General features: G+C 33.7%; 1 protein-coding gene across 1 annotated transcript in view; it reads right to left on the bottom strand.

Annotated features, from left to right (window-relative positions):
- Positions 1-12855, bottom strand: part of LOC124369520 — an 89883-nt gene that overhangs the window by 56094 nt on the left and 20934 nt on the right. The window contains exons 4-14 of the mRNA XM_046827540.1: positions 11492-11558; positions 10300-10371; positions 9117-9182; positions 8085-8150; positions 7053-7118; positions 6221-6315; positions 6037-6102; positions 5022-5087; positions 3991-4056; positions 2975-3040; positions 1786-1848 (exon numbers count right to left, since the gene is read on the bottom strand). Coding sequence (XP_046683496.1) covers positions 1786-1848; positions 2975-3040; positions 3991-4056; positions 5022-5087; positions 6037-6102; positions 6221-6315; positions 7053-7118; positions 8085-8150; positions 9117-9182; positions 10300-10371; positions 11492-11558 — 759 coding nt within the window. The remainder of the gene's footprint in view (positions 1-1785; positions 1849-2974; positions 3041-3990; positions 4057-5021; positions 5088-6036; positions 6103-6220; positions 6316-7052; positions 7119-8084; positions 8151-9116; positions 9183-10299; positions 10372-11491; positions 11559-12855) is intronic.

Genomic DNA, 12855 nt, shown 5'->3' with positions numbered 1-12855 from the left:
CCTATTTCAGCCGTTTTGCAGTGTTTTACTAAAAAAATTGTAAAAATTACAAATATTGAGATATTTTCCTAATTTTTTCATTGTTTTGCAGTAAAATAAATTCCCTTATAAAAAACTATAAAGCAAATTATATTTCTAAATGTAATTAACTTAAAAAAATTTAAGAAAGTAGACATTTTACTTAGTTTTTATATTTTTCCAGTTTCACATGAAAAATAGTACTTTAAAAAAATTATTTCACTATAGACGCATGATCCTACATCAAAATAACAGTTCAGAATTAATCACTAGTTTTATGTGGTGCAAGTGCAACTCAATAATGCACATACAAAACACAATTCTCGTTATGTAAGACAATGTCTTTAAGTAGCCCTGAATGGAAGTTTTTCCGGAATATATCTGGGCAAAGGTGGTCTTCACATGGGGCATACCTGTCTTGTCTTCCTGGAATTTCTTTCTTCCCCACTCTTTACCAATGTTATAATACGGTCAAATTCAGAAAAATTACAAATTTAGATGATAGCTCTTATGAAAATATATCCAAAAAACTAAAGAACGTTACAGCACACGTCAGATTTGTATCCACTACCCTAAATGATCTAAAAACAGTGAGCATTAGATTAGATGAATTGGATTCACTCTTACACAAATATGAGCCGAACAATGATGTGGATTATGTAAAACATTCTATTCCTCTCTTTGCCTTGTTCATAATTGCAATTTTAGTGATATGGCGTTGTAAACTTTGTACATTTTGTCTAAAAAGTAAGAAACAGTATTTGCCTATAAGTTTTAGAAAACCTGAAGAAAACCAAACAGTTGATGTCGAGGTTGAATTAGATGATCTACCATTAGAAGATAGGATAAAGATATCAAAAAGAAATAAAACCAAAAACTAAAGAACGATGTATCATAGGAATGACACCTCATTCTTTTTTAAGGGGGGAGGTGTTGTATAGTAACATTATTTTGTAATCATATTAGTATGTAAGAACATGTGGCCATGATTGTATGTATTATTTAATGTGTATCAATAACTGGAATAGTGTTAGCGTGAGAAGAGTAGACGTTAGATAAGTAATAGATATACAACATTATCATTAACAAATTGTCACTGCTCACACAGCAATCTACAGATCATTAGCACTTTGGACAATGATATGTACAGAGCGATAATCGCTCTTAATGGGTTGTGTTATTTAAGCCCTGCGAGGCGCACCAGTAATCATCAGTCTCCGCAGACTGCACAGTGAGGAACGGTCACGGTGTTGGGATCAGTCTCCGCAGACTGCACAGTGAGGAATGGTCACGGTGTTGGGATCAGTCTCCGCAGATTGCACAGTGAGGAACAGTCACGGTGTTTGGGATCAGTCTCCGCAGACTGCACAGCGAGGAACCGGTCGCGGTAGTACGCAGAATAGTTAGATATTGGAATTGTGAAACATAAGTACCACAAAGTATGGTGTTAATAGTTTATTCTCAGTAGTAATTTTATACAGGTGTTTTCATTTTACATGTTGTGAACAGAGTTGTGCCAAGTGACTATTTTCAATAAACTTATTTTAACCCGATGTACCGAGTCATCTCTTGAATTCCTACTCTTCAAGGTGAACATTGTTACGGGTTATCTTGCCACTCTGGTAACCCGCTAACCGTCCCCGTTAGTTATTAGAAATACGGTAAATAATAACTATAGCAATTATGACTAATGAAAATATTATGACTATAATGTAAATTTTAATCACTTATAAATATAAGTACGTATAAATAAGATGTTATAATTACCTGTGGAGATGGTCTGAGTTTTTTCTGTCTTGTATCTTTATCCTGATGGCTAGACGCATGATCCTACATCATAATAACAGTTCAGAATTAATCACTAGTTTTATGTGTGGTGCAACTCATTAATGCACATACAAAACAATTCTAGTTATATAAGACAAAGCCTTTAAGTAGACTTGAATGGAAGTTTTTCCAGAATATTCTGGGCAAAGGTGGTCTTCACATGGGGCGTACCTGTCTTGTCTTCCTGGAATTTCTTTCTTCCCCACTCCTTACCAATGTTATAATACAGTCAAATTCAAAAAAGTTACAAGGAAGAAGAGCCAAATTAGGTTATGCTGTCATGGTTCATTTTCTCTGTTGTGCGTTTTGTTTGTTGTTCTGTGTATTGTATCACGACTGATTTCAAAATGATGACTAACGTGACAAGAGTCCAAGGTAAAGAAAAACTCCTTTTATAAACCATACAATATATCTATAAAGTATTAATATATGGAATAAAAAGGAGGCCTACCCTAAAGGTGTTCTGAGGTTTTATACCAGTGGTTCACATTCAACTAAGAGCAGAGTTTGGTGTACATAGGCCATGAACCAAAGTGGTGGTGCATGTGTTGAACCACATAATTTACAATTAAACCCAATTTTTTTGTATCACCAACTTTTGGAGTGTAAATTTGTCTACATTTAAAACACAACATACATATTTGGCGAGCTCAATCATCCAATAAACTGGAACCTTTGCATTTGACGCAACTGTGTCACACCATACTCACTAGAATAGGAACTAGCAAACTTTTGATGGGAAAGGATTCAAAACAATCTAGTAAAATCATTTCTATCATATTGACAGGCCTGTTGCAAGCTTTAAACAGCTTTTACAACAGAATTATAATGCCAATATAAATTTAAAATTATTTGCTTAGTTAGTTATTAGAAATACAATAAAATTGGAACTAGCAAACTTTTGATAGGAAAGGATTCCAAACAATCTAGTAAAATCATTTCTATCCTATTGACCGGCCTGTTGCGAGCTTTAAACAGCTTTTAAAACAGAATTATAATGCCAATATAAATTTAACTATAGCGGTAAATAATAACTATAGCAATTATGACTAATGAAAATATATTGACTATATTGAAAATATTAATCACTTATAAATATAAGTACATATAAATAAGATGTTATAATTACCTGTGGAGATGGTCTGAGTTTTTTCTGTCTTGTATCTTTATCCTGATGAAGGCTAGACTCTTGATTCTACATCAAAATAACAGTTCAAAATTAATCACTAGTTTTATATGTGGTGCAAGTGCAACTCATTAATACACATACAAAACAGAATTCTAGTTATATAACACAATGTCTTTCAGTACACCTGAATGGAAGTTTTTCCGGAATATTCTGGGCAAAGGTGGTCTTCACATGGGGCGTACCTGTCTTGTCTTCCTGGAATTTCTTTCTTCCCCACTCCTTACCAATGTTATAATACGGTCAAATTCAGAAAAATTACAAGGAAGCATAGCCAAATTAGGTCATGCTATCTTGGTTCATTTTCTCTGTTGTTCTGTGTATTGTATCATGACTGATTTCAAAATGGTGACTAACATGACAAGAGTCCATGGTAAAGAAAAACTCCTTTTATAAACCATACAATGTATCTATAAAGTCTTAATATATGGAATACAAAGAAGGCCTACCCTAAAGGTGTTCTGAGGTTTTATACCGATGGTTCACATTCAACTTAAGATCAGAGTTTGGTGTACATGGGCCATGAACCAAAGTGGTGGTGCATGTGTTGAACCACATAATTTACAATTAAACCCAATTTTTTTGTATCACCAACTTTTGGAGTATAAATTTATCTACATTTAAAACACAACATACACATTTGGCGAGCTCAATCATCCAATAAACTGGAACCTTTGCATTTGACGCAACTGTGTCACACCATACTCACTAGAATAGGAACTAGCAAACTTTTGATGGGAAAGGATTCAAAACAATCTAGTAAAATCATTAATAACCTATTGCCAGGCCTGTTGCGAGCTTTAAACAGCTTTTACAACAGAATTATAATGCCAATATAGATTTAACTATAGCGGTAAATAATAACTATAGCAATTATGACTAATGAAAATATTATGACTATATTGAAAATATTAATCACTTATAAATATAAGTACGTATAAATAAGATGTTATAATTACCTGTGGAGATGGTCTGAGTTTTTTCCGTCTTGTATCTTTTTCCTGATGAAGGCTAGACTCTTGGTTCTACATCAAAATAACAGTTCAAAATTAATCACTAGTTTTATATGTGGTGCAAGTGCAACTCATTAATGCACATACAAAACAGAATTCTAGTTATATAAGACAATGTCTTTCAGTACACCTGAATGGAAGTTTTTCCGGAATATTCTGGGCAAAGGTGGTCTTCACATGGGGCGTACCTGTCTTGTCTTCCTGGAATTTCTTTCTTCCCCACTCCTTACCAATGTTATAATACAGTCAAATTCAAAAAAGTTACAAGGAAGAAGAGCCAAATTAGGTCATGCTATCTTGGTTCATTTTCTCTGTAGTGCGTTTTGTTTGTTGTTCAGTGTATTGTATCACGACTGATTTCAAAATGATGACTAACGTGACAAGAGTCCAAGGTAAAGAAAAACTCCTTTTATAAACCATACAATATATCTATAAAGTATTAATAAATGGAATAAAAAGGAGGCCTACCCTATAGGTGTTCTGAGGTTTTATACCAGTGGATCACATTCAACTAAGAGCAGAGTTTGGTGTACATGGGCCATGAACCAAAGTGGTGGTGCATGTGTTGAACCACATAATTTACAATTAAACCCAATTTTTTTGTATCACCAACTTTTGGAGTGTAAATTTGTCTACATTTAAAACACGACATACACATTTGGCGAGCTCAATCATCCAATAAACTGGAACCTTTGCATTTGACGCAACTGTGTCACACCATACTCACTAGAATAGGAACTAGCAAACTTTTGATGGGAAAGGATTCAAAACAATCTAGTAAAATCATTTCTATCATATTGACAGGCCTGTTGCAAGCTTTAAACAGCTTTTACAACAGAATTATAATGCCAATATAAATTTAACTATAGCGGTAAATAATATCTATAGCAATTATGACTAATGAACATTTTATGACTATATTGAAAATATTAATCACTTATAAATATAAGTACGTATAAATAAGATGTTATAATTACCTGTGGAGATGGTCTGAGTTTTTTCCGTCTTGTATCTTTATCCTGATGAAGGCTAGACTCTTGTTTCTACATCAAAAAAATAGTTCAAAATTAATCACTAGTTTTATATGTGGTGCAAGTGCAACTCATTAATGCACATACAAAACAGAATTCTAGTTATATAACACAATGTCTTTCAGTACACCTGAATGGAAGTTTTTCCGGAATATTCTGGGCAAAGGTGGTCTTCACATGGGGCGTACCTGTCTTGTCTTCCTGGAATTTCTTTCTTCCCCACTCCTTACCAATGTTATAATACAGTCAAATTCAAAAAGTTACAAGGAAGAAGAGCCAAATTAGGTCATGCTATCTTGGTTCATTTTCTCTGTTGTTCTGTGTATTGTATCATGACTGATTTCAAAATGGTGACTAACATGACAAGAGTCCATGGTAAAAAAAAACTCATTTTATAAACCATACAATGTATCTATAAAGTATTAATATATGGAATACAAAGAAGGCCTACCTAAAGGTGTTCTGAGGTTTTATACCGATGGTTCACATTCAACTTAAGATCAGAGTTTGGTGTACATGGGCCATGAACCAAAGTGGTGGTGCATGTGTTGAACCTCATAATTTACAATTAAACCCAATTTTTTTGTATCACCAACTTTTGGAGTATAAATTTGTCTACATTTAAAAACACAACATTAACATTTGGCGAGCTCAATCATCCAATAAACTGGAACCTTTGCATTTGACGCAATTGTGTTACACCATACTCACTAGAATAGGAACTAGCAAACTTTTGATGGGAAAGGATTCAAAACAATCTAGTAAAATCATTTCTATCCTATTGACAGGCCTGTTGCGAGCTTTAAACAGCTTTTACAACAGAATTATAATGCCAATATAAATTTAACTATAGCGGTAAATAATAACTATAGCAATTATGACTAATGAAAATATTATGACTATATTGAAAATATTAATCACTTATAAATATAAGTACGTATAAATAAGATGTTATAATTACCTGTGGAGATGGTCTGAGTTTTTTCCGTCTTGTATCTTTTTCCTGATGAAGGCTAGACTCTTGATTCTACATCAAAATAACAGTTCAAAATTAATCACTAGTTTTATATGTGGTGCAAGTGCAACTCATTAATACACATACAAAACAGAATTCTAGTTATATAAGACAATGTCTTTCAGTACACCTGAATGGAAGTTTTTCCGGAATATTCTGGGCAAAGGTGGTCTTCACATGGGGCGTACCTGTCTTGTCTTCCTGGAATTTCTTTCTTCCCCACTCCTTACCAATGTTATAATACGGTCAAATTCAGAAAAATTACAAGGAAGCATAGCCAAATTAGGTCATGCTATCTTGGTTCATTTTCTCTGTTGTTCTGTGTATTGTATCATGACTGATTTCAAAATGGTGACTAACATGACAAGAGTCCATGGTAAAGAAAAACTCCTTTTATAAACCATACAATGTATCTATAAAGTCTTAATATATGGAATACAAAGAAGGCCTACCCTAAAGGTGTTCTGAGGTTTTATACCGATGGTTCACATTCAACTTAAGATCAGAGTTTGGTGTACATGGGCCATGAACCAAAGAGGTGGTGCATGTGTTGAACCACATAATTTACAATTAAACCCAATTTTTTTGTATCACCAACTTTTGGAGTATAAATTTGTCTACATTTAAAACACAACATGCACATTTGGCGAGCTCAATCATCCAATAAACTGGAACCTTTGCATTTGACGCAACTGTGTCACACCATACTCACTAGAATAGGAACTAGCAAACTTTTGATGGGAAAGGATTCAAAACAATCTAGTAAAATCATTAATATCCTATTGACAGGCCTGTTGCGAGCTTTAAACAGCTTTTACAACAGAATTATAATGCCAATATAGATTTAACTATAGCGGTAAATAATAACTATAGCAATTATGACTAATGAAAATATTATGACTATATTGAAAATATTAATCACTTATAAATATAAGTACGTATAAATAAGATGTTATAATTACCTGTGGAGATGGTCTGAGTTTTTTCCGTCTTGTATCTTTTTCCTGATGAAGGCTAGACTCTTGATTCTACATCAAAATAACAGTTCAAAATTAATCACTAGTTTTATATGTGGTGCAAGTGCAACTCATTAATACACATACAAAACAGAATTCTAGTTATATAAGACAATGTCTTTCAGTACACCTGAATGGAAGTTTTTCCGGAATATTCTGGGCAAAGGTGGTCTTCACATGGGGCGTACCTGTCTTGTCTTCCTGGAATTTCTTTCTTCCCCACACCTTTACCAATGTTATAATACGGTCAAATTCAGAAAAATTACAAGGAAGCATAGCTAAATTAGGTCATGCTATCTTGGTTCATTTTCTCTGTAGTGCGTTTTGTTTGTTGTTCAGTGTATTGTATCACGACTGATTTCAAAATGATGACTAACGTGACAAGAGTCCAAGGTAAAGAAAAACTCCTTTTATAAACCATACAATATATCTATAAAGTATTAATAAATGGAATAAAAAGGAGGCCTACCCTATAGGTGTTCTGAGGTTTTATACCGATGGTTCACATTCAACTAAGAGCAGAGTTTGGTGTACATGGGCCATGAACCAAAGTGGTGGTGCATGTGTTGAATCACATAATTTACAATTAAACCCAATTTTTTTGTATCACCAACTTTTGGAGTGTAAATTTGTCTACATTTAAAACACGACATACACATTTGGCGAGCTCAATCATCCAATAAACTGGAACCTTTGCATTTGACGCAACTGTGTCACACCATACTCACTAGAATAGGAACTAGCAAACTTTTGATGGGAAAGGATTCAAAACAATCTAGTAAAATCATTTCTATCATATTGACAGGCCTGTTGCAAGCTTTAAACAGCTTTTACAACAGAATTATAATACCAATATAAATTTAACTATAGCGGTAAATAATATCTATAGCAATTATGACTAATGAACATTTTATGACTATATTGAAAATATTAATCACTTATAAATATAAGTACGTATAAATAAGATGTTATAATTACCTGTGGAGATGGTCTGAGTTTTTTCCGTCTTGTATCTTTTTCCTGATGAAGGCTAGACTCTTGATTCTACATCAAAATAACAGTTCAAAATTAATCACTAGTTTTATATGTGGTGCAAGTGCAACTCATTAATACACATACAAAACAGAATTCTAGTTATATAAGACAATGTCTTTCAGTACACCTGAATGGAAGTTTTTCCCGGAATATTCTGGGCAAAGGTGGTCTTCACATGGGGCGTACCTGTCTTGTCTTCCTGGAATTTCTTTCTTCCCCACTCCTTACCAATGTTATAATACGGTCAAATTCAGAAAAATTACAAGGAAGCATAGCTAAATTAGGTCATGCTATCTTGGTTCATTTTCTCTGTAGTGCGTTTTGTTTGTTGTTCAGTGTATTGTATCACGACTGATTTCAAAATGATGACTAACGTGACAAGAGTCCAAGGTAAAGAAAAACTCCTTTTATAAACCATACAATATATCTATAAAGTATTAATAAATGGAATAAAAAGGAGGCCTACCCTATAGGTGTTCTGAGGTTTTATACCAGTGGATCACATTCAACTAAGAGCAGAGTTTGGTGTACATGGGCCATGAACCAAAGTGGTGGTGCATGTGTTGAACCACATAATTTACAATTAAACCCAATTTTTTTGTATCACCAACTTTTGGAGTGTAAATTTGTCTACATTTAAAACACGACATACACATTTGGCGAGCTCAATCATCCAATAAACTGGAACCTTTGCATTTGACGCAACTGTGTCACACCATACTCACTAGAATAGGAACTAGCAAACTTTTGATGGGAAAGGATTCAAAACAATCTAGTAAAATCATTTCTATCATATTGACAGGCCTGTTGCAAGCTTTAAACAGCTTTTACAACAGAATTATAATACCAATATAAATTTAACTATAGCGGTAAATAATATCTATAGCAATTATGACTAATGAACATTTTATGACTATATTGAAAATATTAATCACTTATAAATATAAGTACGTATAAATAAGATGTTATAATTACCTGTGGAGATGGTCTGAGTTTTTTCCGTCTTGTATCTTTATCCTGATGAAGGCTAGACTCTTGTTTCTACATCAAAAAAATAGTTCAAAATTAATCACTAGTTTTATATGTGGTGCAAGTGCAACTCATTAATACACATACAAAACAGAATTCTAGTTATATAACACAATGTCTTTCAGTACACCTGAATGGAAGTTTTTCCGGAATATTCTGGGCAAAGGTGGTCTTCACATGGGGCGTACCTGTCTTGTCTTCCTGGAATTTCTTTCTTCCCCACTCCTTACCAATGTTATAATACAGTCAAATTCAAAAAGTTACAAGGAAGAAGAGCCAAATTAGGTCATGCTATCTTGGTTCATTTTCTCTGTTGTTCTGTGTATTGTATCATGACTGATTTCAAAATGGTGACTAACATGACAAGAGTCCATGGTAAAGAAAAACTCATTTTATAAACCATACAATGTATCTATAAAGTATTAATATATGGAATACAAAGAAGGCCTACCTAAAGGTGTTCTGAGGTTTTATACCGATGGTTCACATTCAACTTAAGATCAGAGTTTGGTGTACATGGGCCATGAACCAAAGTGGTGGTGCATGTGTTGAACCTCATAATTTACAATTAAACCCAATTTTTTTGTATCACCAACTTTTGGAGTATAAATTTGTCTACATTTAAAACACAACATTAACATTTGGCGAGCTCAATCATCCAATAAACTGGAACCTTTGCATTTGACGCAACTGTGTTACACCATACTCACTAGAATAGGAACTAGCAAACTTTAGATGGGAAAGGATTCAAAACAATCTAGTAACATCATTTCTATCCTATTGACAGGCTTGTTGGCAGCTATAATCAGCTTTTACAACAGAATTATTATTCCAAAATAAATATAAATTGTTTTTTTCAGCTAGTTATTAGAAATACAATAGAATTGGAACTAGCAAACTTTTGATAGGAAAGGATTCCAAACAATCTAGTACAAACATTTCTATCCTATTGACCGGCCTGTTGCGAGCTTTAAACTGCTTTTACAACAGAATTATAATGCCAATATAAATTTAACTATAGCGGTAAATAATAACTATAGCAATTATGACTAATGAAAATATTATGACTATAATGAAAATATTAATCACTTATAAATATAAGTACGTATAAATAAGATGTTATAATTACCTGTGGAGATGGTCTGAGTTTTTTCCTTTTCCGTCTTGTATCTTTATCCTGATGAAGGCTAGACTCTTGTTTCTACATCAAAAAAATAGTTCAAAATTAATCACTAGTTTTTTATGTGGTTCAAGTGCAACTCATTAATACACATACAAAACAGAATTCTAGTTATATAAGACAATGTCTTTCAGTACACCTGAATGGAAGTTTTTCCGGAATATTCTGGGCAAAGGTGGTCTTCACATGTGGGGCGTACCTGTCTTGTCTTCCTGGAATTTCTTTCTTCCCCACTCCTTACCAATGTTATAATACGGTAAAATTCAGAAAAATTACAAGGAAGCATAGCCAAATTAGGTCATGCTATCTTGGTTCATTTTCTCTGTTGTTCTGTGTATTGTATCATGACTGATTTCAAAATGGTGACTAACATGACAAGAGTCCATGGTAAAGAAAAACTCCTTTTATAAACCATACAATGTATCTATAAAGTATTAATATATGGAATACAAAGAAGGCCTATCCTAAAGGTGTTCTGAGGTTTTATACCAGTGGATCACATTCAACTAAGAGCAGAGTTTGGTGTACATGGGCCATGAACCAAAGTGGTGGTGCATGTGTTGAACCACATAATTTACAATTAAACCCAATTTTTTTGTATCACCAACTTTTGGAGTGTAAATTTGTCTACATTTAAAACACGACATACACATTTGGCGAGCTCAATCATCCAATAAACTGGAACCTTTGCATTTGACGCAACTGTGTCACACCATACTCACTAGAATAGGAACTAGCAAACTTTTGATGGGAAAGGATTCAAAACAATCTAGTAAAATCATTTCTATCATATTGACAGGCCTGTTGCAAGCTTTAAACAGCTTTTACAACAGAATTATAATGCCAATATAAATTTAAAATTATTTGCTTAGTTAGTTATTAGAAATACAATAGAATTGGAACTAGCAAACTTTTGATAGGAAAGGATTCCAAACAATCTAGTAAAATCATTTCTATCCTATTGACAGGCCTGTTGCGAGCTTTAAATAGCTTTTACAACAGAATTATAATGCCAATATAAATTTAATTATAGCGGTAAATAATAACTATAGCAATTATGACTAATGAAAATATTATGACTATAATGAAAATATTAATCACTTATAAATATAAGTACGTATAAATAAGATGTTATAATTACCTGTGGAGATGGTCTGAGTTTTTTTCCGTCTTGTATCTTTATCCTGATGAAGGCTAGACTCTTGTTTCTACATCAAAAAAATAGTTCAAAATTAATCACTAGTTTTATATGTGGTGCAAGTGCAACTCATTAATGCACATACAAAACAGAATTCTAGTTATATAAGACAATGTCTTTCAGTACACCTGAATGGAAGTTTTTCCGGAATATTCTGGGCAAAGGTGGTCTTCACATGGGGCGTACCTGTCTTGTCTTCCTGGAATTTCTTTCTTCCCCACTCCTTACCAATGTTATAATACGGTCAAATTCAGAAAAATTACAAGGAAGCATAGCCAAATTAGGTCATGCTATCTTGGTTCATTTTCTCTGTTGTTCTGTGTATTGTATCATGACTGATTTCAAAATGGTGACTAACATGACAAGAGTCCATGGTAAAGAAAAACTCCTTTTATAAACCATACAATGTTGCATTGAAGCAACATTCGGTGCGGCGCGTCGGGTATACCTGTCACGCGTGTCTACTGCCGCAGCCTGGCGCGGGTTACCCGACGCTTGTCCCCTCCACAGTTACTGGCTCAGCCTGAGCTCGGCTCTTGAGTGAGGTTGTTTTCACTGTCAGGCCTTTAGATATTACTCCTTTGTTCTTTGTGCAAACCAGTCTAGGCTTCCATTCTGATATCAGTATATTACCTATACTTTATTGTTTACATTGTATTGTGTTGTGTTTAGTGATAAGTTTGTTTATTATTTTGAGTACTTTGTTCATGAATATGGCGGAAACTTCTGGTAACAATTCAGAAGACAGTGAAAATGAACTTTCAAGCAGCGAAGACAGCGCAGAAGAATACAACACAGACTCGGGTGAAGAAGGTACGTTTGATCCAACATGGAGTCCTACTACATCTGGTCTTCATAATATCCCTTTTACAGGGGAAAACTAACTTCTTTGGCCTAAACCAACACAAAATAGGCCAGTTGATTGGCTTTTTGTTTTGTTTGACATCATACTAATTGAAAATAAAATACAATTTACCAACTTCTATGCCAGGGAACTATTTTTTGGCCCCAGCTTGGAACCTCAGTCACACATAAATGATTGGAAAGACCTGACAGTAAATGAATTTAAAACTTTTATTGTAATCTTGTTGCACATGGGTACTGTCAGACTGAACAGAATTAATGATTACTGGAAGACTAATTATCTTTTTGATTTCAAGGTCTTCAGGAACTCAATGAGTCAAGACAGATTTCTTTTGATTTTAAGGTGTTTGCATTTCAATAATAATACTCTGGAAACCACTGACAAGCTGTCAAAAGTAAACCTGCTTATTGACTCATTTAATAATAAAATGTTGCAGGTTTAC

The sequence above is a fragment of the Homalodisca vitripennis genome, chromosome X (assembly GCF_021130785.1).
Source record: "Homalodisca vitripennis isolate AUS2020 chromosome X, UT_GWSS_2.1, whole genome shotgun sequence".
Taxonomy (NCBI): domain Eukaryota; kingdom Metazoa; phylum Arthropoda; class Insecta; order Hemiptera; family Cicadellidae; genus Homalodisca; species Homalodisca vitripennis.
The sequence above is the reverse complement of the archived record's forward strand: the minus strand, read 5'-3'. Positions and strand labels throughout refer to the sequence as shown.